The 25431-nt window shown below is 42.8% G+C and overlaps 1 protein-coding gene across 3 annotated transcripts in view; it reads left to right on the top strand.

The window, feature by feature from the left end:
• Positions 1–25431, top strand: part of itsn1 (intersectin 1 (SH3 domain protein)) — a 276283-nt gene that overhangs the window by 180596 nt on the left and 70256 nt on the right. For 2 of the 3 annotated variants that reach the window (XM_070893816.1, XM_070893814.1), the window contains exons 22-25: positions 3336–3541; positions 9187–9272; positions 12936–12989; positions 16208–16267. In XM_070893816.1, coding sequence (XP_070749917.1) covers positions 3336–3541; positions 9187–9272; positions 12936–12989; positions 16208–16267 — 406 coding nt within the window. The remainder of the gene's footprint in view (positions 1–3335; positions 3542–9186; positions 9273–12935; positions 12990–16207; positions 16268–25431) is intronic. The other variant, XM_070893815.1, reaches the window with a different exon arrangement.

The raw sequence follows: 25431 nt of genomic DNA, 5'->3' as shown, positions 1-25431 counted from the left end.
TTTCAAAGTAATCCTCACCAACATCTGGGGACTTGTGCCAAAATTGTGAGAGCCTCCCCACAGACTAATCAAGCAACAGCCTGACATAGTCATACTCACAGAATCATACCTTTCAGCCAATGTCCCAGACTCCTCCATCACCATCCCTGTCCCACAGCAGGACACGGCGCAGTTGGGAGGGAGTGGCCCGAGGAGTCTTTAACATTGACTCCAGACCCCATGAAGTCTCATGGCTTCAGGTCAAGCATGGGCCAGGAAACCACCTGATTACCACATACTGCCGTCCCTCAGCTGATGAATCAGTACTGCTTCATGTTGAACACCACATGGAAGAAGCACTGAGAGTAGCAAGGTCACAGAATGTACTCTGGGTAGGGGACTTCAATGTCCATCACCAGGAGTGGCTTGGTAGTGCCACTACTGACCGAGCTAGCCGAGTCCTGAAGGACATAACTGCCAGACTGGGCCTGTGGTAGGTGGTGAGAGAACCAACATGAGGGAAAAACCTACTTCATTAAACCTCGTCCTCATCAATCTACCTGTTGCAGATGCATCTCTCCATGACAGCACTGGTAGTAGTGAACACCACACAGTCATTGTGGAGACAAAGTCTCATCTTCACACTGAGGACACTCAAGTCCTAGAAAAACTAATAGGACTAAAAGCTGACAAATCCCCATAACCTGACAGCCTACATCCTAGGGTTCTAAAAGAGGTGGCTGAAGAGATTTTTTTTAAATTCCCTAGATTCTAGAACAGTCCCAGCGGATTGGCAGGTAGCAAATGTAACACCGCTATTCAAGAAAGCAGGGAGAGAGAAAAAAGGGAACTTTTACAGGCCAGTTGACCTGACATCAGCCATCGAGGAAAATGCTGGAATCCAGTGTTAAGGAAGTGGTATCAGGGCACTTAGATAATCATAACATAACATGATTAGGCAGAGTCAACATGGTTTTATGAAAGGGAAATGGTGTTTGACAGAGTTTTTTGAGGATATAACGAGCAGGGTAGATAAAGGAGAACCAGTGGATGTAGTATATTTGGATTTCCAAAAGGCATTCGATAACATGCCACATAAAAGGTTATTGCACAAGATAAGGGCTCATGTTATTAGAGGTAATGTATTAGCATGGATAGAGGATTTCTTAGGTTCTGATGATGGCCTCCATTATGTTGTGTGGCACTACCACCGTGCTAAATGGGATAGATTCAGAACAGCTTTAGCAGCTCAAAACTGGGCATCCACGAGGTGCTGTGGGCCATCAGCAGAATTATATTCCATCACAATCTGTAACCTCATGGCCCAGCATATCCACCCCCCCCCCCCCCCTCCCAATCTACCATTACCATCAAGCCAGGGGACCAACCCTGGTGCAATGAGGAATGTAGAAGAGCATGCCAGGAGCAGCAACAGGCATATTTAAAGATGAGGTGCCAACCTGGGGAAGCTGTAACACAGGACTAACTGCATGCTAAAAAGCAGAAGCAGCATGTCAGACACAGGGCTAAGCGATCCCACAATCAACTGATCAATCAAAGCTCTGCAGAACCTGTCACAGCCAGTCATGAATGATGGTGGACTATTAAACAACTAACAGGGGGAGGAGGAGGCTCCATGAATATCCCCATCCTCAATGGTGGCGGAGCGCAGCACGTGAATGCAAACCATCTTCAGCCAGAAGTGCCGATTTGATAATCCATATCAGCAGTCCTCACCATCACAGAAGCCAGGCTTCAGTCAATTCGATTCACACCACATGATATCAAGAAACGGCTGTGCGCACTGGATACCACAAAGGCTATGGGCCCCGATAACATCCCGGCTGTCATGATGAAGACTTGTGCTCCAGAACTAGCTGTGTCTCTAGCCAATAAGTTCCAGTACAACACTGGCATCTACCCGACAATGTGGAAAACTGCCCAGGTATGCCCTGTCCACAAAAAGCAGGACAAATCCAATCTGGACAATTACTGTCCCATCCATCTACTCTCAATCATCAGCAAAGTGCTGGAAGGTGTCATCGACAGTGCTATCAAATGGCACTTACTCACCAATAACCTGCTCACCGATGCCCAGTTTAGAGTCTGCCAGGAGCACTCTGCTCCAGACCTCATTACAGTCTTGGTCCAAACATGGGCAAAAGAGCTGAATTCCAGAGGTGAGGTGAGAGTGACTGCCTTTGACATATAAAGGCAGCATTTGACCGAATGTGGTATTAAAGAGCCGTAGTAAAACTGAAGTCAATGGGAATTGGGGGGGGGGTAAGAGAGAAACTCTCCATGGCTGGTATCAAACCTAGCACAAAGGAAGATGGTTTGTTGTGATTGGAGGCCAATCATCACAGCCCTAGGACATAGCAGCAGGAGTTCCTCAAGGCAGTATCTTGGGCCCAACCATCCTCGGCTGTTTCATCAATGACCTTCCCTCCATCATAAGGTCACGAGTGGGGATGTTTGCAGATGACTGCAGTGGTCAGTGCCATTTGCAACTCAGATAATTAAGCAGTCCATGACCACATGCACCAAGACCTGACGACATTCAGGCCTGGGCTGATAAGTGGCAAGTAACATTCGCGGACACATGAGTGCCAGGCAATGACTATCTCCAACAAGCAAGACTAACCACCACCCTTTGACATTAAATGGCATTACCATTGCTGAATCCCCCACCATTAACATCTTGGGGCTCACCATTGACAATAAACTTAACTGGACCAGTCACACAAATACTGTGGCCACATGAGCAAGTCAGAGGCTCTCCACTTACCACAGCTTCAACAGCACTCTCGAAGCTCGACATCACCCAAGACAAAGCAGCCCACTTGATTGGCACCCCATCCATCACCTTCAACTTTCATTCCCTCCACACCCGGCGCACAATGGCTGCAGTGTGTACCATCTACAAGATGCACGCAGTATCTCGCCAAGGCTTCTTCGGCAGCACCTCCCAAATCCACGACCTCTACCACCTAGGAAGGACAAGGGCGGCAGGCACATGGCAACATCACCACTTCCGTGTCGCACACTATCCTGACTTGGAAGTATATCGGCGTTCCTTCATTGTCGCTGGGTCAAAATCCTGGAACTCTCCCCAACAACATTGTGGGAGTACCTTCACCACAGGGTCTGCAGTGGTTCAAGAAGGCAGCTCACCACCATCTTCTCGAGGGCAATTAAGGATGCGCAATAAATGTTGTCCTTGCTAGCAATGCCCACATCCCATCAATGAATAACAAAAATAGACTGTAGGTCCTTGTGATGTGCAATAAGTATTTTAATACAATGAGAGCTAGACTACTATACTGACACTCTTTATTCTCTTAATTATTTAACAGGGGGAGAAGGTTGAGGGGCTTCAAGCACAAGCTTTATATCCTTGGCGGGCAAAGAAGGATAATCACCTAAACTTCAACAAAAATGACATAATCACCGTTCTAGAACAGCAGGATATGTGGTGGTTTGGCGAAGTTCATGGACAGAAGGGCTGGTTCCCCAAATCCTACGTGAAGCTCATTTCAGGACCTGTAAGGAAGTCTATCAGGTAAGCTTGCTTGGATTTCTCCATTGACGAATTAAGTTTGGTTCCACATCCTTGATGCCGCCCTGGTTGCCATGTTGGTACAAGTGAGATCAGCACAAGTTGACGTCCCTCTTTCCCAGTAGCCGGGCTAAAAAGGGGAGTTCATGTTATCTGTAGCAATATCTGCCACTCTACCAATCCAAAGCACTGAGCCACCTACCAGATGAGATAAATATTGTACTATGTAAAGTCTTTTGGCCTTCCTTCATTTTCTTCAGTTATCCTTAATATAATTGGATCACAAATTGTCATTTTTTTTGGTCTGAAGAGTGTGTATGGTTTAGACCTTGTGATTACTTTGAGTTTCAAAAAATGAATGCTGGAAATCTGAAATACAACAAAAAATGTTGCCAGTGCATGACCAATTGCTCAGCATCTGAAACAGCAAGGTAAGTTAACACACTGGATATGGATGACCAGAGCAGATGAGTAACACTTCAAGTGCTAAATCGATCAGCTTCTAAAAGGGAAAGATAGGCTAATATTTCAGGTGTGGATACATCAGCTCCAGTGATCCACATTTTGCATATTAACCTATTTTTTCCCTTTTTAGATGCGGATAAATTTGTGCTTTTCCAGTATTGCATGCAGTTTTTAAAAAAACGGACTCACTTATGGATGAATATGAACACAACAATTGTTAGATGAATGTAATATGCTGAGCTTGATGTGTGTTTGATGCATGTTTCAAGTAGAGACACTTTTTTTCCTCCTCAGTTTTTTTTTTTTGGGGGGTGGGGTGGGCGAGGGGGACAGATGTAGATTTCCTTTCCTGGTTGTCTCATGTACTTTTCCTTGGGACCTATTTCCAGGCCTCCATGATTGCAGAGTTGACCACTGAGTGATGTGCAGAGCATGGCCTAATTGTTCCCTATCCTTCCTGTGGAGCCTCTGCATCTGTGACACCACAGTTGAGACTCGGGAAACATAGAAAATAGGTGCAGGAGTAGGCCATTTGGCCCTTCAAGCCTGCACTGCCATTCAATAAGATCATGGTTGATCATTCCCTCAGTACCCCTTTCCTGCTTTCTCTCCATACCCCTTGATCCCTTTAGCCGTAAGGGCCATATCTAACTCCCTTTTGAATATATCCAATGAACTGGCATCAACACCACTCTATGGAAGAGAATTCCACAGGTTAACAACTCTGAGTGAAGAAGTTTCTCCTCATCTCGGTCCTAAATGGCTTACCCCTTATCCTTAGACTGTGTCCCCTGGTTCTGGACTTCCCCAACATCGGGAACATTCTTCCTGCATCTAACCTATCCAGTCCCGTCAGTATTTTACGTTTCTATGAGATCCCCTCTCATTCTTCTAAACGCCAGTGAATACAGGCCCAGTCGATCCAGTCTCTCTTCATATGTCAGTCCTGCCATCCCGGAAATCAGTCTGGTGAACCTTTGCTGCATTCCCTCAATAGCAAGAACATCCTTCCTCAGATTAGGAGACCAAAACTGAACACAACATTCCAGATGAGGCCTCACCAAGGCCCTGTACAAATGCAGTAAGAACTCCCTGCTCCTATGCTCAAATCCCCGAGCTATGAAGGCCAACATGCCATTTGCCGCCTTCATCGCCTGCTGTACCTGCATGCCAACTTTCAATGACTGATGTACCATGGCACCCAGGTCTCGTTGCACCTCCCCTTTTCCGAATCTGCCACCATTCAGATGATATTCTGCCCTCGTCTTTTTGCCACCAAAGTGGATAACCTCACATTTATCCACATTATACTGCATCTGCCATGCATTTGCCCACTCACCTAACCTGTCCAAGTCACCCTGCAGCCTCTTAGCATCCTCCTCACAGCTCACACCGCCACCCAGCTTGCTGTCATCTGCAAACTTGGAGATATTACACTCAATTCCTTCAGCTAAATCGTTGATGTATATTGTAAATAGCTGGGGTCCCAGCACTGAGCCCTGTGGCACCCCACAAGCCACCGCCTGCCATTCTGAATAGGACCCGTTTATCCCAACTCTCTGCTTCCTGTCTGCCAACCAGTTCTCTATCCATGTCAATACATTACCCCCAATACCCTGTGCTTTAATTTTGCACATCGATCTCTTGTGTGGGACCTTGTCAAAAGCCTTTTGAAAATCCAAATACACCACATCCCTGTCCACTCTATTAGTTACATCCTCAAAAAAATTCCAGAAGAAATCCATGCTGACTTGGACCGATCCTGTCGCTGCTTTCCAAATGCGCTGCTATTTCATCTTTAATAATTGGTTCCAACATTTTCCCCATAGCTGACGTCACGCTAACTGGTCTATAATTCCCCGTTTTCTCTCTCCCTCCTTTCTTACAAAGTGGTGTTACATTAGCTACTTTCCAGTCCAAAGGAACTGATCCAGAGTCGAAAAACTGCTGGAAAATGATCACCAATGCAGCCACTGTTTCTAGGGCCAATTCCTTAAGTACTCTGGGATGCAGACTATCAGGCCGTGGGGATGTATCGGCCTTCAATCCCATCCACTTGTCATGCAGAGCATTGCAGCCACATTAACCTATATCCGAACAATCAGCCGTCAGAGCTTCACTGTTGATGGCTTTTTTTAAGCTGACATGCGAGTTTAAAAATACAATATCTTGAGGTGGGAGTCTTTCAAGGCCCATCTCCTTCAACCTCCTTACTGCTATGAATTTTAATGCACTTTTACAATGTGCAATAAGTTTTGCATTTTTTTCTAATTCTAATTCAGAGCTCAGTGACAATAATTCATCTTAAAAGTTAATTATATAAAATGCTTTGACATCCTAGACCTTTTTCAAATTCTGGGACAACTGACTATAAGGGCATTCAGTGTAGAAGAAGCGTCTGATTTTTAAAAAAATAGGTGTTCTCAGTGAGGCATGGCATGGTGTACTGAGTCATGTCGGTCGGAGAGGTCCCAGGCTCAATCACTAGCCTATATTATATTAGCTGATAGCTTGGGTAGTGTGGGGGGTGGATCTGTAATTGGCCTCAGTATTCCCCAAATACTACGTTTTATTAAAAAAAACATTTTCTACTATCTGATCACAATTCTTGCTGGTAAGTGCATTATGTTAATGCAGGATTGAATTCTGTTGTGGTGAAGTAAATGGGTATGATTAGCACCGGAGCTGTACCAGAGGACTGGAATATAGCGCATGCTGTTCCAGTATACAAATAAGAAATGAAATGTCATCCTGGAAAGTATAGCCCACTTTGGACTAAGCAAATGTCGTGCAAAACATGCTCAAGACCATTACACGAGCTCTCAATGGACCTCTAAAGAGCACAGGGTCCATAAGCAATGGTCAGAATGGATCTAGAAGTATGTCAGTTCACTAATTTGCCTGAAGTCTTTGAGGTAGTTAATAAATTGGGTGCAGGCCGTTTAGTAGATTAAAAATTACTTGGATTTACAGAAGACGTCTGAAGTTCAAGGGTTTAGGCAAAGTACAGTCCCACCAAGATAATTTCGCACACCTCTCATTACATGAAGGGACAGTATTGACATTTCAAGCAAGAGATGGTCTATTAAAGTTAAAATAGTAAGGGATGGATATCTGGGTGCATTTGTGCACCATCTGTCAGAAGATCAATTCAGTGGGGTGAAGTCAATGAATGATGGTTGTACGCAGCCTGTGGAAGATGTGGGCTTGGTGAACCAAAAGCTCTTTATTCATTCATTGTGCTTTGCTTTTGTTAGCTAACCTGCTAACACTCGCCTATCTAGGCTCACGAGAAGAGTAGTCACTTGGGTGAGGCATTGGAGGACGACAGGAACCTATGGGACTAAAACATATCTCGGAGTGCAAAGTCAGTGGTATATTACAGAAAAACTGAGATTCTTTGTAGACCAGTTGCAATTTTATCTAAAGCAATTATTATTCTGAGTGTGAAACCCTAATTGACTTCACCCAGACTTTTGAACATGGAATTGTATGCTGCGTATGGGAGAAACACAGCATGTGAGTTTAAGATTTTTTACTTGTGTCACTTGATCAGGGAATTCAGTATTTGAGTCGTTTTGGGTACTTATTAACACTTGAATTGTTAAAATGCTTCAAAGCCCTCTTTCAAATTATAATTGGGTTTGAATGCACGGGCAAAGCTTGGAGAGAAAATACTGCTAAGATTGTATGGTCTCCAGAATGTGGGCTTGTTGAGAAACAAGTTGCCCCACGCTGTTGCGGCCAAAAGGCCAGACTTTCCAAAGAAAATTTACTGCCTGGATTAATGTGAAAAGAGCAAATTGATGTAGTTGGCACAGTACACGCGGCACTGTTAAAAGTAAATATCAAAGTTCAGAGCACTTTCAAATTCTGAAAATAATTCATTTTCAGGCAAGTTATTTTGCAGTTTGCGTCCAGTTGTGTTTGCAACGGGATTGTTTATTTAAAGGCAACCTATTCAAAAGAACACAAAAAGATTTGGCATAATTTGGGATTTGTGTCTGTCCTGGAAGGAAGCGCAGCTTTTGTGTGGGACTACAAGTTCAATAATGTTATATGGATAAAAGATGAATCTTTGGAAAAACTGCCCAGAACCAATTGTACATTATAAACTCTCATTTGTTGTGAAACCTTGGGTGTCTGTTGCCATGGACTGGTAGGATGTGAGTTTGTGCCTGTGATCTCTGTAAACAGCAACCAACTGATCTTGGTCAAGAACAGGTGCTCAATGAAGGTTTGGCAGTACTCTACAGGAAGGATAAATCTCGGGATGGTTTTGATGGCAGAAGCTTGGGAGCAGATTGCCCACCTCCTTGTTAACAAGATCAGTATGTGGGACATAGAAACATAGAAAATAGGTGCAGGAGTAGGCCATTCGGCCCTTCGAGCCTGCACCGCCATTCAATGAGTTCATGGCTGAACATGCAACTTCAGTACCCCATTCCTGCTTTCTCGCCATACCCCTTGATTCCCCCGAATAGTAAGGACTACATCTAACTCCTTTTTGAATATATTTAGTGAATTGGCCTCAACAACTTTCTGTGGTAGAGAATTCCACAGGTTCACCACTCTGGGTGAAGAAGTTTCTTCTCATCTCGGTCCTAAATGGCTTACCCCTTATCCTTAGACTGTGACCCCTGGTTCTGGACTTCCCCAACATTGGGAACATTCTTCCTGCATCTAACCTGTCTAAACCCGTCAGAATTTTAAACGTTTCTATGAGATCCCCTCATTCTCCTGAACATCTAAATGAGAAGCAGCAAAACTCAAGTTGGAGAGGTCATGTAGGAGAAGAGTATCTTTGAAAATTACAAAATTATACAGATATTCTTGATGGTTTTGAAGATTTTTCATCAAAGCAACCATTTTTTAGGAACTAGTGCTTTTAACGATTTCAAAATTTTAGACGGCATCACTTATATCAAGGTGATAACTTTGTTTCACTGGTCATAAGAGCAAAAGTGAGCTCATACTCCTAGTCATCTCCACTTGACTCTCTCTTCCTTAAATTGCAAACCAAAAGCGAGCTAACTTGATCACCAGTGATTTAAACACAACAAAAAAGGATTGTTTTACATTGAAAATTGTGAATTTTAAACAAATGATGATTTCAGGGCAATGCTGCTGCAGATCACGATAAAAACAAACAATATAATCTAAGTTTTTGTCCTCCCTTGAAGTGTGGATTCCACTTCTTCCGAAAGTCCACCCAGCTTGAAGAGAATGACCACCCCACCCTTGAAGGTGACTGCACCACAGGGAGATGGTAAGTGCACAGCGGCTGAACTTCTATGCATTAGGAAGAGAGAAGTCTGAATGGAATAGTTTACCCCAGTTTCAGTTTGCTACCCACCAGGAGGTGACAATTTAATGCACAAGGCTGAAGCAGGTAATATTGCAAGCCGGTGCTTACCCCTTCTGAATTTTTATTATTGTGATTCTCAATTGACTTGTGATGTGTTAAATTTTTTTGCGTTAAATACAAGCTTTAAATTGATTGCTAGTTCGGTAATCTTTTAAGGACCCAACTATTTGTACTAACTGGCAGCTGTTTCTCTGATTGGCTCTCCATTATCACATGACCTATTGCTGATTGGTCCCCTTGGAGGATAAGCCACACCCTGAAGTTTCTCTGGAATGTGTAAATGGAACCGCCCAGCCTAAGATCTGACTGACTTTGCAAATTGTAATATTCTTTCTGACTTCAGAAGCCAGAGAGGACACATCTCGAACAACCCAGCAAAAGACACCCTACCAGCCGAAGTCCCCAGCGCAAGTACTTCCTCCCTCTGCCAAAGTCCCTTGCCAACCCCTCTTTCTCCCCCCCCCCCACCCCCAGGCTCGTGCTCTCCTTTCGTTCTTTCTCTTTCTCTCTCTCTCTCTCTCTATCTCTTTTTCTCCTTCCTTTCTTTTTTATTCCTTCCTTTTTTTCCCCCCGCCGCTCAGCGGGAGGCTCGGGGCCTTGCGGTCGGAAGCTGAGAGGCTTGCGGGTGGCTCAGTCGGAATGAACATGTTCAGTACGGGGCCCCGCTTCCGGGTTTGGGGGGGTTGTGGGGGGCGCGGAGTTGGGAGGATGCATGCGCAGAAAGCGGTTAGTACAAATAGTTACTCTGATCTTTTAACACATCTGTGGAAGTACTTCACTTAACCTATCAATTTACTGTACGTTCAAATACAAATACTAAGCCAGTATTACAGGTGCAACGTCTAAATCCGGACACTGGGCCGATCTATGGCGGGGTCATCCAGAAACCCGAAAATGTTCCTAAATCCGGACTCCGCCACCCTCCCCACCCCCCAGGCCTCAGCCCGCCCGACCTCCACTCCCCTGGCCTCGGCCTACCTGACTGCCGACCGGCCAACCACACCGACCGATCCCGCCGACTGACTTTGACTGCGGACCGACCTAGGCAGCCCGACCGACCCCCTCCCCCTGAGCACCTCTACCTTCCTTCCTTGGCCCACTCAAAGATGTTCCGAAATATCCATAATCCGGAACAGCCTTGGTCCCGAGGTTTCCGGATTACAGATGTCACACCAAACATACTCTGGTTTCAAAGCAGCTTTATAAGATGTAAACTGATCTTAAATTCCGTGTCAGATTACCCCTCAATTTAATACATAAAATTAATGTTTTCCCATATTTGTCAAATAGGTTGTTATTATAATACACACCCATTATATTATATACATTGGCTGTAAAGAGCTTTGAGACGTCCAGTGATTGTGAAAGGTGCTATATAAATCCATGTCTTTCTTTTACACACGTGCAAATATTTACTGTAGCCAGCAAATTTAATTCTCCTGCCAATATGAACTAGGGACAAAGATTATTTTTTTTTTGAAGCAGTTTCAGTGCGAGTGTTTTTCATTAGCTGTATAAATTAAGAATGTGTAGTTCTTCGTTAATGTGTTCCGATCAGCAATGTAGACATTTTTATCAGCAGTGGAAATTCAACTTGAGTGGTTTTGGGGTATTTAAAAAGCTTTTGTTTAAATTAAACTGCAGTACCCCTAATGTGAAAATTAGTCAATGTGAGTGGACCAATTACAATACTGCTTTCGTTCGCAACCGGTACCAGGCTCACTTCATGGTTACTTCAATCTTCCCTCTTCTAGAAGACAGCCAAAAGCTAACCACCATTGTGTTTCACCAATCACTTAAAATCCTTGTCTAAAGCAGTGCTATTTTGTAGAAAGTAGACAAGGAGCCCCAATTCAGAACCTTGGAATTTAGTTTGTAGTCGTGTGGCATTTTTAAATCCTCACTGGGGAATGGGTAGCATCTGAGTAACATTTAAAATGTTCAGCTAGGTACAGACTTAACGTCCAGACCCTATTTTCAAAATGTTTTTTTTTGGTCTCAATGTTATCCCTCTCTGTGCCTTCATTGCAGGCTATCTTTATAAACTCTGTACGGTCCACTCCTAATAATTCAAAATCATATTTTGCACTAATAAATTCAAATATCCCCAAATAATTCAAATTAAGCAACATAAATAGCTTATGAAGTGGGAATCAAGTGCCTTCAAAAAAAATTTGAATCATATAATTTGAATTGACTTGGAAATGTAGTCTACCTCTACATTTATTTGTTATTTTACTCTTACCACCATTGATACTAAATGCTGATTATCAGGTGAATTTAATTTGATCTGTTACTTCTATTCATTGTAGTATATTTAGTCTATTTACTTAAAGGTTTTTTTTTGCTTGCCTCTTATGCGCTAAATCTTAGCCCTATAATCTATTTTATAGTTAAATATTAAATCATAAATAAATAATTGGAACTCTTGGCTTTAATTCCTCGGGCTCTGCCACTCCTTTCTGTGCAATAGCTATGGCATCACTTTCTTCAAATTCTTCCCTCCATCTGTTTTAGTCCAGTTGCTGCTCAGATTCTCCATTGCTGTTTTTAAATGCAGTCTGTGGCACATTACCCCAAAGCTGCATTCTGTCACGGCTCTGATTCCTCCCCCCCCCCCCACCTCCCCACACTGTACAGAACAGAGGCAAACAGTATTCCAGGGCTTTGTTGATAATTGACCAGCCAGCCTGGTTCGTTAATAGGACTTGGAGTGTCGATGTCATTGGGCAACTCAGCTCTTTCCCACTGGGCTGTAAATAAACCTGTAAGCCAATGTCCAAGGGGTGATCCTGGCTGGAAAAGTAATCGGAAACTTGGTCGTGATTTGGCAATTCTTGGATGCTAAATCTCCAGAAGTACCCAGGCCACACCCTTAAGAGTCAATTAGCCTTGACTCTTGCCAACGTACCTTCTGGGTAAGTGGGGTGTGTTGCATCAGAGAAGAGAGTGCACTCCATGTTGGACAAACAAAACTCCACCTGTGTGGATTTCTCATCTCTTGGATTGCACATTCTTAAAGATGATGGGTTTTGGAACCAGTCTGGACACCTGGCTATTCAAAATAAAAATTATAATTCAAGATACTGTATTAAAGGTTGTTGATTTACAACTTTCAAGAAAAATGGATGAAGTATGGTTCTGAAAATTCTGGAATTCGATGGAATGTAACATTAGTTTGACTTAAAAACCAGTGGCTTGAATTGTAAATCGCAAAATCAAGGAATGTGATCGCAACTTGTTTTTTAAAAAAAAATACATTGTGGAATCCCACGTAATAAAAATGGAATTTGACTTTCTTGGTCACTGTAAATTAGTGGCCTGGAGTATTCTGCAACTGTCCATGTATCAAACCACAAGATAGAGAGTATACTTTGATTTGTTTCCAATCAGGTTGCTGCAGTGTTGCTCTTGGTGTTTTTGTACTGTTAGCTATAACATTGTATTGCTGTCGCTACGTTGTCATTGCTATTTTTGCCCATTTCTGTGCATCACTTTGAATCTTGTCACTTTACTTTATCATGCTGTACTGTTCTTTTCTTTGTTTTCTGATGTCTGCTGTAGAACTGTGCAGGGAGGAGGTTCCTCCGCCTCGACCTCCCTCTCTCCCAAGGAAAGGTACAGTAACTATCTCACTGATGCTTCTAATCAACCACTCATGCTTTTGTAGCCCACTTTATTTTCTGATAAAATGTTCTGAATTCAAAAGCATTATTGATAGTGTGCTTTGCATGGAGGAGGAAGTGTACTGAATGTCTTTTTAAAATAAATGTATTCAAACTTTTTTGTATATTTTAAATATAAATGGAATACCTGTACTAGAATTGTGGCAAATTCTGGGAAATTAATTTTTGGTTTATGGAGGGAATCTCATCATCAGGACTCCACTTAAATTTATTTGTTGAGATTGGCATCCTTATGTTGTATTCGATTGGTAAATATTTCTTTAAACATTTTATTTGGGTATAGGTTTGGTGTGTATTTAATCCATTGGTGTGAGGAAAGTAAAATAACACACAGTTGATGATGAATCATCTGTTTCAGTCTTCTGTCCAGTTCTCTGATTTCAGTGTTTTTTTTTTAATTTTCCTGAACCAGTGACTCTTGCTGGACTTGTGGTTCCATGAGCTTTCTGGTACCGTCTGTCTATGGTAATCTATAAATCTACAAAACGAGTCTTGGCAGATTATTCAATCCGGGGCTGGGGATGAGGTCATCAAAGCATATGACACTACACAGTCTCCAAACCAAGCTACTGAGAAATTCTCACAGTTTCTGTTTTGTAAGCTCTCCCATGCATGCAACATGCGGCAGCCCGGGCCAGAAACCGACGCAGTCCCAATCTGCAAGAGCATCAGTAGGCCAGGGCCATTAGAGGGAGCAGCATGCAGCAGCGGCATACCACTTCAGGGAGCAGCACGTGCTACTGTAGTAGGGAGACGGCTGACTTGGGGTGAAGGAGCGACAAGAGTTCGTAGAGAGATGTGATCGGGGCCCAGGGGCATCATGGGCCAGCCCACACTGCGATACATGTGCGCACTAGGTCCGTACAGCAGAACTGATCTCCAGTCGCCTTGGTTAATCCTTGCCATAGGACCAAGACCTAGCTCTGTCAAGCCCGTGTGGTGGCTGGGGTGCAACGGCCACCGCACGTTTTTAAAAAAAGATCCAGGCACAGGCGTCTTCCACACTTCAGGATGTAGTTCGGGATCTGGAATATCATTGAAACACCCCTGAACTCATCCGTTTTCAGCGTGGAAGCAAATCATTCTCGTTTTGAGGGACTGCCTATGATGATGATGTGCTCTCCCTGAAGGGACACACCCTGCGTAACTCGTCCAGGATGCTTAGGCATAGGTTGGCAAGAGCTGTGGCTTCAGAACCTCCAGCGGACAGCCCATTGCTCACGGCAAAATATGTATTAACTGAGTTACAGTAATATAGTGGTTATATTACTGGACTAATAATCCAGAGGCTGGACTAATCACAGAGCTGAACTTCAATTCCCACCATGGCAATTTGAGAATTTGCATTAAAAAAAATTTTAAACCTGAAATAAAAAGCTGATATCAGAAGTGACCATGAAGTAGTTGTCATTAAAAACAACTGGTTCGTTAATATCCTTTAGGGAAGGAAACCTGCTTTCTTTACCAAATCTGGCCTGTATGTCACTGCACCAGCGTGGTTGAGTCTTTACCTCTGATGGGACCTAGCAAGTTGCTAAGTTATTGGAAATGGCCAATAAATGCCAGCCTTGCCAGCAACGCTCACATCCCAAGAATTATTTTTTAAACCAGCAATTTACCAGCAAAGGAAGAATGTATTCTCGGCATCTCGCAAACAGAAATTTTACCTCAATAGCTTGGTTTGGAAACTCTTGAGCATAACCACTTTGCATAGATCAGTCCCGCAAACTTTCCAGTGGTCCGCTCCACTGCTTTATGGATCAGGCTACCCTGTTCTTTATCTGGGAGACAAAGAACTATCTCTTCCAGTAAGGAAAATTTCCCCCTCATTACACACCAGCCATCCTGTGGCCTTTCTTGTACACAATTGTTAATTTGAAAGAAACTATGCTATGGACTGCACTTGCTCAGAAGTGCCCAAAATGACAATATTGGCTCCCTAAATCTAGCACCCAATGTGAGAGGAGGGTTTTCCATCCAGTCGAGGCAGGGGTGGAATCGTTGTCCAGTTGTCCAAGAGGTGAATGGAGCACGTGATCATCCATAGGACCATTTAGTCTCCCAGTCCTCACTGTTTCAAAAATAAAAATTACAGAAAAATAATACTCATATTAATCCTAATCTTTTTCAAAGGATGTCCTGATGGTGTGTTTTGAAACGGTCTTATTTTTATTTTGATAGAGTTCTAACTTCACTTGCATATTTAAATTAAGTGATTCTGTGGAAGTCAGTAAAGAAATAGTTTATGAAGAGAGGCTGGAATTAGGCAGCTTTTGATTTTAGTATCACTAAGCACTAACTGAAATCTGATCAATCCTTTCAACTGATTTACATTGGCAATAAACACAGAAATTGCTGGAAATGCATACCTTGCCCTGCAAGTTGATGTTTTGTGCCTGAACCTTCAGGTTTTGGTATTTCTAGCATTGACAATTTTCTTTGCACTCAAAGTAACTGTTTTTCACATTTCCATTGCCAATTTTTGTTTTGTGTAATTTGTTTCTTTGTTTGCCAAGTTTCTCCCCTCCTTTCCTGAAGATGTTGTCTGCTTGCTGGGGTGCACTTCCACCAGAATTGCTTTCTTATCAAGCAGCTATAATTGATTATGAGCCATGACAGCGGGAGCTGGCAAGCTATTGGACCACAGAGAGCATCGTCGCCAAGCTAATCCTGTACCTGATAACACTGGTGGGGTTGCTGGATAGCGATCAGAAACGTGATCCAGAACTGATTTTCTACCTCTTAAACCGGCAGTGCTGAAGCCAGTTGTAGCACATGTCCCAGAACAGGGATTGAACCTGGTACTTTGTTGCTCCACATGTCTAGCTGCTGAGTGTAAACCCACTGAGTTATGAAATGAGATTTGGTATTTTTTTACCACTCTGCCACTTCCCCCCCCCCACTTCCAAACTAAAGGATAGTGCAGTTGAGCACTTGATCTGTAGAATAGCATAGCCATTCAGCACTTGAAGGAAAGCAAAACCTGAAGTGCTGGCTAGTTGATGGCAGGAAACAAGCGTTTCGTTTAGAAGATAAAGATATAGCTCATCTCTGTTGATAACAATATAAACGTAGGAAAACTGTTCTGCGTAATATATTTTATGTATGTCTTTTAATCTGATCAAACCATAATGGTCCTCATTCATTCAGATTCCAACTTGAGGGTTCCTTGCCCTTCAGAGACGCTCTTTGCTGCTTCTGGTGGAGAAGGTAACTAGAATTTTCTGCTAAAAAAAACACTGACCGCAATGTCTGTGTTCTAATGCAATATTCATAAGCAACATTGCAGCCATCAGTGTGTTTTTTATTGCTGTGGTACGAGTTCAATCCCGGTATATTTTGTCTTGCATTTGTCTTGCTGTGTGGTTTGTTTTGTGCCCTTGTTAAAACTAATCCATCAGCTATTATTGGGATGCTCATAAAATAAAAGATAAAAACAAACTTGGCAAATAGAAATAGATTGAGAACTAAAATATAAAACTGATCTCATTTGTCAACAGAGAAAATACTAGTAAATAGAATTGATAAAGAATTAACTTTTTGATATATATTCACAAATGATCCATTATGTATTTACCTTAAACTTGCCCTATTTAATTTTAATACTTTGTGCTGCTAAAGAAATCAACTATGGTAATTTTAAATTGCTGCAACACCCATACCCATTATGTATTTAAAACATAGCAACATTGATTGAAAAATTGATGGTGTTTGCATCATTTCGCCCCAGAATTTCCTGGAAAGGTTTGGAGTATCTATGGTGTAAGAGCGGAGTTGAGCAGTTTTTAGCCCCAAGGAAATTTGTGCGTAACTGATTTACGTTGGATTTATTCTAAAATGTTGTCGATTGTTTGCGCCGTTGCTGAGCTATGTCTGCTCACTTACGATGCTCCATCCCCATGCAAAAGGCAAGCTTGCACACATTTGCTGGATGGCTGTGAATACTGCGCTGGTGTAGATTTATGCCCAAAAATGTAGGTGCAACAAGGCCCAAAGTCAACTCATTTGGGAGTAATTGAGATTTCTGGCATTCGATAATGATTTAGAAAAAAAAATTCTTACTGATTTAACTTAGTTTTACAACATTTTTTTGTACTGAGACCTGCACTTAATCGAAGTATTGTCATGCACCCAAAATTTGGAGACCATCTCTTTTCTTCCCCCCGCCCGCACCCCCCCCCCTCAAAACCACCCCTATGTGTTCACGGGCATAATAGTGGAAGGACATCCTCAAAGCCTCCCTGATAAAGTGCGACATCCCCACTGACACCTGGGAGTCCCTGGCCAAAGACCGCCCTAAGTGGAGGAAGTGCATCCGAGAGGGCGCTGAGCTCCTCGAGTATCGTCGCCGAGAGCATGCAGAAATCAAGCGGAAGAAGCATGCTGCAAACCAGGCTCCCCGCCCACCCTTCCCCTCAACCACTACCTGTCCCACCTGTGACAGAGAACTGTGGTTCTCATATTGGACTGTACAGCCACCTAAGAACTCGTGCTAAGAGTAGAGCAAGTCTTCCTCGATTCTGAGGGACTGCCGATGATGATGATGAGTGGAAGAGAGGTGCAGCAGAGGTAAGAAGCTCTGAGAATGAGGCACCATGACAGAAGATAGCCCGATACATTTCGCCAATCAGTGATGCTGCATTTGTCTTTGCTTTTGTTTTACGGCAGTTTTTACCTTGGGTGTAAGCAGATGAGCTCTGCAGTTCCTTTCGACGCAGAAATGGGCGTAATTTCTGCATGAGTACAATCCAGGAAACTTCGCTGCTTCGCAGGTCATGGAGCAGTTGAAAACCTGAAGCTTCTGCAAGAAATTCAGTTCAGCTTTGCTTATCACATAATCAGCATTTTAAATGTTTTCCATGTAATGGAGATTGAAGTCGTCAGATGAATTCTGAAAGTAAAAGATACGCTCTTGAAACTGGTTGTTAAATTTAAATTAGAGTGCTTTGAACTGAGGAAAACAAATTGGCAATGATCACATCCACAATAGCTTTTGCCATTTCAAGGGGAAATGTTTAACCCCTCCCCACAATGTAAAGTTGCAGCCTGTAATTAAAGGCTTGTCTTTCTTTTGGTGATGGGGGACAGTAAAGACTATGTTACATCTAAGCGACTAATACTAGGTGATTGCATGTCGAAACCCTGAAATGCTTTATATTTTTAAAAAAACTTACTTGCCAAACTGATTTTCTCCACTTCCATCGGATGTTTTTGAGTGTGTGCATCTTTTCAGTGATGTGGAGAATTTGTGATGCATTGAGTTTAGAGTCTAGGGAAAAAGTTTGCTGGATTTGATTGTCCCTGGTAGAAAAATAGTGTTTATGCAGTCTTGGTAAGCTTCTCAACACTTGATATTCCAGGTTGTTGCAGCAGAATTTGTAGTAATACAGTATTCAGTTTCACATCTTCAAAAGATGGATTTAGAACAATAAACTGTTTTCCTGAGTTTCCTTGAAAAATGGGGAGGAGAATTTAGTAAACAAACCTTAGAAAAAGGTAACAATAGAATTGAAGCTGCCAAGCTCTCCTGATGAATTAAGTTGTATTGCCTTTCTTCACTTAGCACAGCATAGAACACAACGGTAAAACTGGTCACATTCAGGGTTGGAAAATTAAGACCATAGAACTATTAGCAAAGCGCAAGCAGCTGACAGATCTCACTTCAACACTGATATTAGGGAAATGCTTGTCTCTTTTACAAAGTGAAGATGTTTGGAAGCTTCCTGTGTCTTGGAGAATAGTCTTGTGTGTTTTATTGGACTGCACATGATGGTCATTCACTAAATAGTGATCTTAGTCCAGTATTTTTAATCCATGCACTTTGCACTAATAATTATCTATCTGCAGTGCATATATCTTTAATCCTGCTTCTAGCATTGTTCAGTCAATTCTTTTTTTAAGTGCTGTTCTTTGCTATAACTTTGAAGTAATCTGTTTTAGATGTTAAATCTGGAATGAAAATGAACACAAATAATCTGCTATTTAATTAACTAAAGTATGTGCTGATGATTTTCATTCCAGCTGCATTTCACGAATACTTACAAGTGTGTAGTCATTGTTCTTGTGTTAAATTCTAATATGGCATGGAATTCTAATATGGCATGTAGATTATTGCCCTGGATGATTGATTAATGCCTGTAGTCAGTCATCTATAATTTTTTTAAGCTAGAATGCCCCATAGTGAATCTACATGTAGGTAAGAACCAAGGTAGCATATCTTTTATGTTGGGGTTTTAAAAAAAAACATTCAACTGTCTTCATGGCATTATCCAATATGAAGATAGTTGAGCTTTCACAATTACCAGCAATAGTGTTTGTATTTATTGTTGGCCTTTGCTTATTATCTCAAAGTTAAATCCAATCTAGGTCCAAAGCTAAGGTTGAGGAGCATAGACCAGTAGGTGATTGGCAAATGAACCAAAGGCAACATGAGGAAAAACTTTTTTACGCAGCGAGTGGTTATGATCTGGAATGCACTGTCTGAGAGGCTGGTGGAGGCAGACTCAATCGTGGCTTTCAAAAGGGAATTGGATAAGTACCTGAAGGAAATTGCAGAGCGATGGGGAAAGGGCAGGGAAATGGGACTAGTTGAAGTGCTCTTGCAGAAAGCTGGCATGGGCTCGATGGGCCGAATGGCCGCCTTCCGTGTTGTAATCATTGATTCTATGATTCTACGTGTAGACATACTGCTCTTGTATTGGTGGAAGTGCAAATAGCTTAAAAAAATATTCAAGGGATTTGGAACAGTGGGATGGCCACTGTACTTTCATTTTCATTGCACCTGGGTTTGTCTGATAAGCTGTAAATGTTTGTCTTGAATGGTTGTTAATCACAGAGAATAGGGGAGCTGAATCAACACTTGGGTGTAGCTCCTCAGAGTATAAAAGTCAACAGTTTTTCAGAGCACAGAGTGGTCTGCACAGAGAGGTCTTAAAGGGAATGGACTTAAGTAGAGTGGTTTATTTGGGAATTTGGAAAGAGTGGGAATTCGGGCAAGATTAAAATCAATTTAAAAAAAAAACATTAACATAGATAAGTGATATTTCTAATCTAGAAAACCTCATTAATTAAATCAGCTGATTGCTGAGTAGCTGCTGGGTGTGTTTTGCTAAGTTTTAGAGTTTATTTCTGCTCAATAGTTCCAAGTCTATTAACTGGAGGCATGGCAGGGCAGCTCAGTCCTGTGGATTGCACATCCTGTGGCATGTGGGAAGTCTTGGATGCATCGCGCAGCCTGGACATGTGCATGAGGCGTCTCCAGTTGCAGCAACTCGAGCTCTGCATTTCGGAGCTTGAGCGGTGGCTGGATCCGCAGTGCATCCGCAAGACTGAGAATTTTGTGGATAACACGTCTCAGGAGGTGGTCGCCCTGCAGGTTAAGAATGTGCAGGCAGAGAGGAAGTGGGTAACCACCAAACAGAGGAGTAGTACTAAGCTTGTAGTGCAGGAGTCCCCTGAGTCCATCTCGCTCTCCAATCAATATTCTGTTCCGAGTGCTGGTGAGGGTGATAGTGCCTCCATGGCACCACAGATGGCTCAGCTGCACGGGGGTGGGGGGGGGAAGAAGAATGGAAGAGCAATAGTGCTTCGGGCTTCAATAGCCAGGGGAGCAGACATGTTTCTGTGGCCGCAGACGTGACTACAGGATTGTATGTTGCATCACTGGTGCCAGCTTTAAGGATGTCGCCGAGCAACTACAAGACATTCTATGGGGAGAGGGAGAACAGCCAGAGGTCATGGTCCATATCAGTACCAATGACATAGGTAGAAAGAGGGATGAGGTCTTGCAGGAGAGTTTAGGGAGCTTGGAGAGTGATTAAAAAGCAGGACCTCAAAAGGTAGTAATCTTCGGATTACTGCCGGTGCCACGAGCTAGTGAATACAGAAATAGGAGGATAGAGAAGATGAATACGTGACTGGAGAGATGGTGCAGGCGGGAGGGCTTTAGATTCCTGAGGCATTGGGACCATTTCTGGGGGAGGTGGGACCTGTACAAGCCAGACGGGTTGCACCTCAACAGCGCCAGGACCAATATCCTCACGGGGGTTTGCTCGTGCTGTTGGGGAGGGTTTAAACTAGCTTGGCAGGGGGATGGGAACCGGAGATTAGATTCAGTGGGGTGTTGGAATTGGGCATCAGAGAAGTAGAAAGTGAATTTGGAAGACAGGAAACAAGGGCTGGAAAATAGAAAACAGGAGTTTGGCAATACTAAATGGTATATGCTTCAATGCAAGAAGTATAGGAAATAAGGCAGATGAGCTGAGATTGACACTTGGGAGTACGATATAACTATTACTAAGACATGGCTGGAGGAAGGGCAGGTATGGCAACTCAACATTCCTGGTTACAGGGTTTTCAGATGAGATAGAGAGGAGGGCAAAAAAGGAGGGGGGATCGCAGTATTGATTAAAGAAACAATTACAGCTCTGAGAAGGGACAATATGTTAGGGGGGTTCATCAAATGAGGCCATATGGGTTGAATTAAAGAACAAAAAAGGGGCGATCACACTATCGGGAGTGTATTATAGACCCCCAAGCAGTCAGAGGGAGATAGAACAGCAAATGTTAATACGGATTCTTTTTCCCTCAATCTGTTTCAGCGAATACACTGACACGCGAACACCTCTTGCCTTTTCTGTAAAAGACCTTTATTGAAGATTCTCCGGCCGGGACTTGTCAAGACAAAGGGACACTCTCAATCAGAGCCTGTTTACCTTCCCCTGGACAAGTCCCTTTTCAGCGCGAAAAGCACAGTAGATATACATTTTCAAAACAGAACACATTTGATTAGCACTTGGTCTATCCAATCCCTTTCTGCCTTCCCCCCCCCCCCCCCCCCCCCCCCCCCGAGTACGTCCAATGGCAGGCAAGAAAGTCTTCCAATTAGGGCTGGTGTCAAGTAGGTTAGTTATAGCTTTGCTACACTGTCTTCCCTTATCAGTAAAGAACCCAATTAGTTTCTCTTCCTCCTTCTCAGTAGAAGCTATTACTTTTCCCTTCCTATCTAGGATTGCTTTCTTTCTTTGTGCTGCCTTGGGCTTTCTCATGACCCGTGTCTAACCTCAACTTCAACTCTTGGTAACCCCTTTTTTTTTTCTGTTGATTCTCAGTTGTCTGCATCTTGACCATTTCTTTAGCTATTTTCCCATGATTCCCTATCTCCATCCTTTTGCCACTTTCGCAACCCTTTTATACATTCTCACAAATATGTGGACAAATTGCTGCAAAGTGCAAAAACTATAGAGCTGTAATAGTAGAGGATTTCAACTACCCTAATATTAACTGGAGAAAAAGGTAGTGTGAATGGTAGAGGGTACGGAATCCCTAAAATGCGTTCAGGAGAACTTCTTTAGCCAGTATGTAACAAGCCCAACAAGGGAGGGGGTGGTTCTGGTCTTCGTTTTGGGGAATGAAGAGGGGCAGGTGGAAGGGGTATCTGGGGAGAGTATTTTGGTGTTAGTGATCATAATTCAGTAAGATTTAGGGTAGTTATGGAAAGAGGGGCCAGGAATAAAAGTTTGCTGAGCTGAGATGGGATTTGGCCAAAGTGGACTGGGAACAGCTACTTGATGATAAATCAGTGCCAGAGCAGTGAAAGGCATTCAAGGAGGGTACAGAGCAAGTATGTAGGGTGGGGCTATCAAATCTAGAGCCCCACTAGATGTCAAGGAACATACAGGGTAAGATAAAGAAAGAAAGGGAAGCTTATGACCGATACCGGAAACTCAACACTCCAGAAACTCTAGAGGAGTACAAGAAGTGCAGGGGTGAAATTAAAAAGGATATCAGGAAAGCAAAGAGAGAGCATGAAAGAATGTTGGCAAGTAAAATCAGGGAAAACCCAAAGATGTTTTATAAATACATTAAGAGCAAGAGGATAACTAGAGAGAGAATGGGGACTATTAGAGACCATAAAGGAAATGTGTATGTGGAGGTGGGTAGGATTGTTGATAAATACTTGCATCTATTTTCACAAAATAGAGGGGCGGTGCAGACTTTGCAATGAGGGAGGATAAATATAGTGAGAGAAAGTATTAAAGGGCTTAGCAGCTTTGAAAGTGGATACATCCCCAGGCCTGGATGAAATGTATCCCAGGCTGTTAAGAGAAGCAAAAGAGAAAATAGCAGAGGCCCTGACCATCATTTTCCAATCCTCTCTGGCTACAGGTGTGGTACTGGAAGACTGCTAATGTGGTACCTTTGTTTAAGAAGGGAGAAAGGGATAGATCGAGTAATTACAGGCCAGTGAGCTTAACCTCAATGGTGGGAAAATTATTAGAAAAAATCCTGTGGAACAGGATAAATCTTCATTTAGAAAGACATGGATTAGCATGGATTTGTCAAGGGAAGGTCGTGTCTGACTAACTTGATTGAATTTTTCGAGGGGATAACCAGGAGGGTCGATGAGTGCAGTGCGTATGATGTAGGGTATCTGAATTTTAGCAAAGCTTTTGATAAGGTCCTACATGGCAGACTGGTCACAAAAATAATAGCCCATGGGATCCAGGACAAAGTGGCAAGTTGAATCCAAAATTGGCTCAGAGGCAGGAAACAAAGGGTAATGGTTGATGGGTGTAATTGTGAGTGGAAGGCTGTATCCAGTGGGGTTCTGCAGGGCTCAGTGCTGGGTCCCTGCTTTTTGTGGTATATATCAATGACTTAAATGTTGAGAATTAAGAAGTTTGCAGATGACTCTAAAATAGGCTGTGTGTTTGATAATAAAGAAGAAAGCTGCGGACTGCAGGAAGATATCAATGCACTGGTCAGGTGCGTAGGACAGTGACAAATGGAATTCAATCCAGATAAATGTGAGGTAATGCATTTGGGGAGGTATAACAAGGCAAGGGAATACACATTAAATGGTACAATACTGAAAAGTGTAGTGGAACAAAGGGACCTTGGAGTACAGGTCCACAGATCCCTGAAGGTAGCAGGCCAGGTAGATAAGGTGGTTAAGAAAGTATATGGATACTTGCCTTTATAAGTCGAGGCATGGAATACAAGAGCAAAGGAGGTTATGTTTGAAATGTATAAAACACTGGTTCGGCTGCAGCTGGAATACTGTGTGCAGATCTGGTCACCACATTACAGGAAAGATATGATTGCACTGGAAAGGGTGCAGAGGAGATTTACAAGCATGTTGCCTGGACTGGAGAATTTTGAGGAAAGATTGGAGATACTGGGTCTGTTTTCTTTGGAATAGATTAGGCTAAGGGGAGACCTGATTGAGGTATATAAAATTATATACCTAGATAGAGTTGATAGGAAGGACTGGTTTCCCTTGACAGAGGGGTCAACAACAGGGGGGCATAGATTTAAAGTAATTGGGGGAGGTTTAGAGGAGATATAAGGGGAACGTTCTTCACCCACACAGGGATGGGGGTCTGGAACTCACTGCCTGAAAGGGTGGTAGAGGCAGAAACCCTCACCACATTTAAAAGATACTTGAATGTGCACTTAAAGTGCCGTAACCTACAGGCCTAAGGACTAAGAGCTGTAAAGTGGGATTAGGCTAGTTAGCTCTTGGTTGGCCGGCGTGGACACAATGGATCGAAATGGCCTCCTTCCGTGCTGTAATTCTGATTCTCTGCGATGGAAGTCTCTCTTCCACTGGCTGCAAGTTCTGATTGAAATGAGGTTTGATAAATTGAACCCTTTCTAGTGTACATAGGCACACGATGAAATTGACACAATTTGGCACTAATTAGCAATCTTATTCAGAGGCTAATGATCCTCCCCCCGACCCCTGGATTTCTTGCATGAATTGACACTGGTGCAATACAAATTGCTCTTTTAAAGCTGGAGCTAATTTGCCCCAAGAAGGTACAAGAGTCTTATTCTGCAACTGGCTATGATGTCCTTAACCTTGGGAGTACTGGATACTGAAATTAGGTGACCAGAATAAAGAAGCGTTTCATTTCTCAGCACAAAAAGAAAATGAATTAGGAAGAGCTGCCTTGGTTCTTTCTAGATATGCATAATCTTGCTATGATTATAGGCAACAGTCTTAATGGCAGGAAATTTGTATACATGCATGAGAATTGGTGTAAGTGCAGCTAAATGTTATTTTATCTTAATCTAATTAGCACGCTAGCAATTACTTTGTAATTATATTGCTTTGTAGTAAGTTAGAACAATTAGATTCAAATTAAATATCTCTTTCTTTTTTAACGAAGCATGATGAATTGAGTTCTGTTCGTTGTGAATATATAGTGTGAGAATTACACCAACTGGATGGAGTCATGGATTTAACACTTCTTGGCTCTGAATGTCAGAGGCACAAGCTGGACTCTATTTTGTAGGTTGCAGTAGGTGGAAAGAGAGGTTAACATCCTTGGAAATTGTAAGTGCCTCAGTTGCACAGTTCTTCTACA

Source organism: Pristiophorus japonicus, chromosome 11, assembly GCF_044704955.1.
Source record: "Pristiophorus japonicus isolate sPriJap1 chromosome 11, sPriJap1.hap1, whole genome shotgun sequence".
NCBI classification, from domain to species: Eukaryota; Metazoa; Chordata; class Chondrichthyes; family Pristiophoridae; genus Pristiophorus; species Pristiophorus japonicus.
This window is presented reverse-complemented; position numbering and strand designations above follow the sequence as displayed.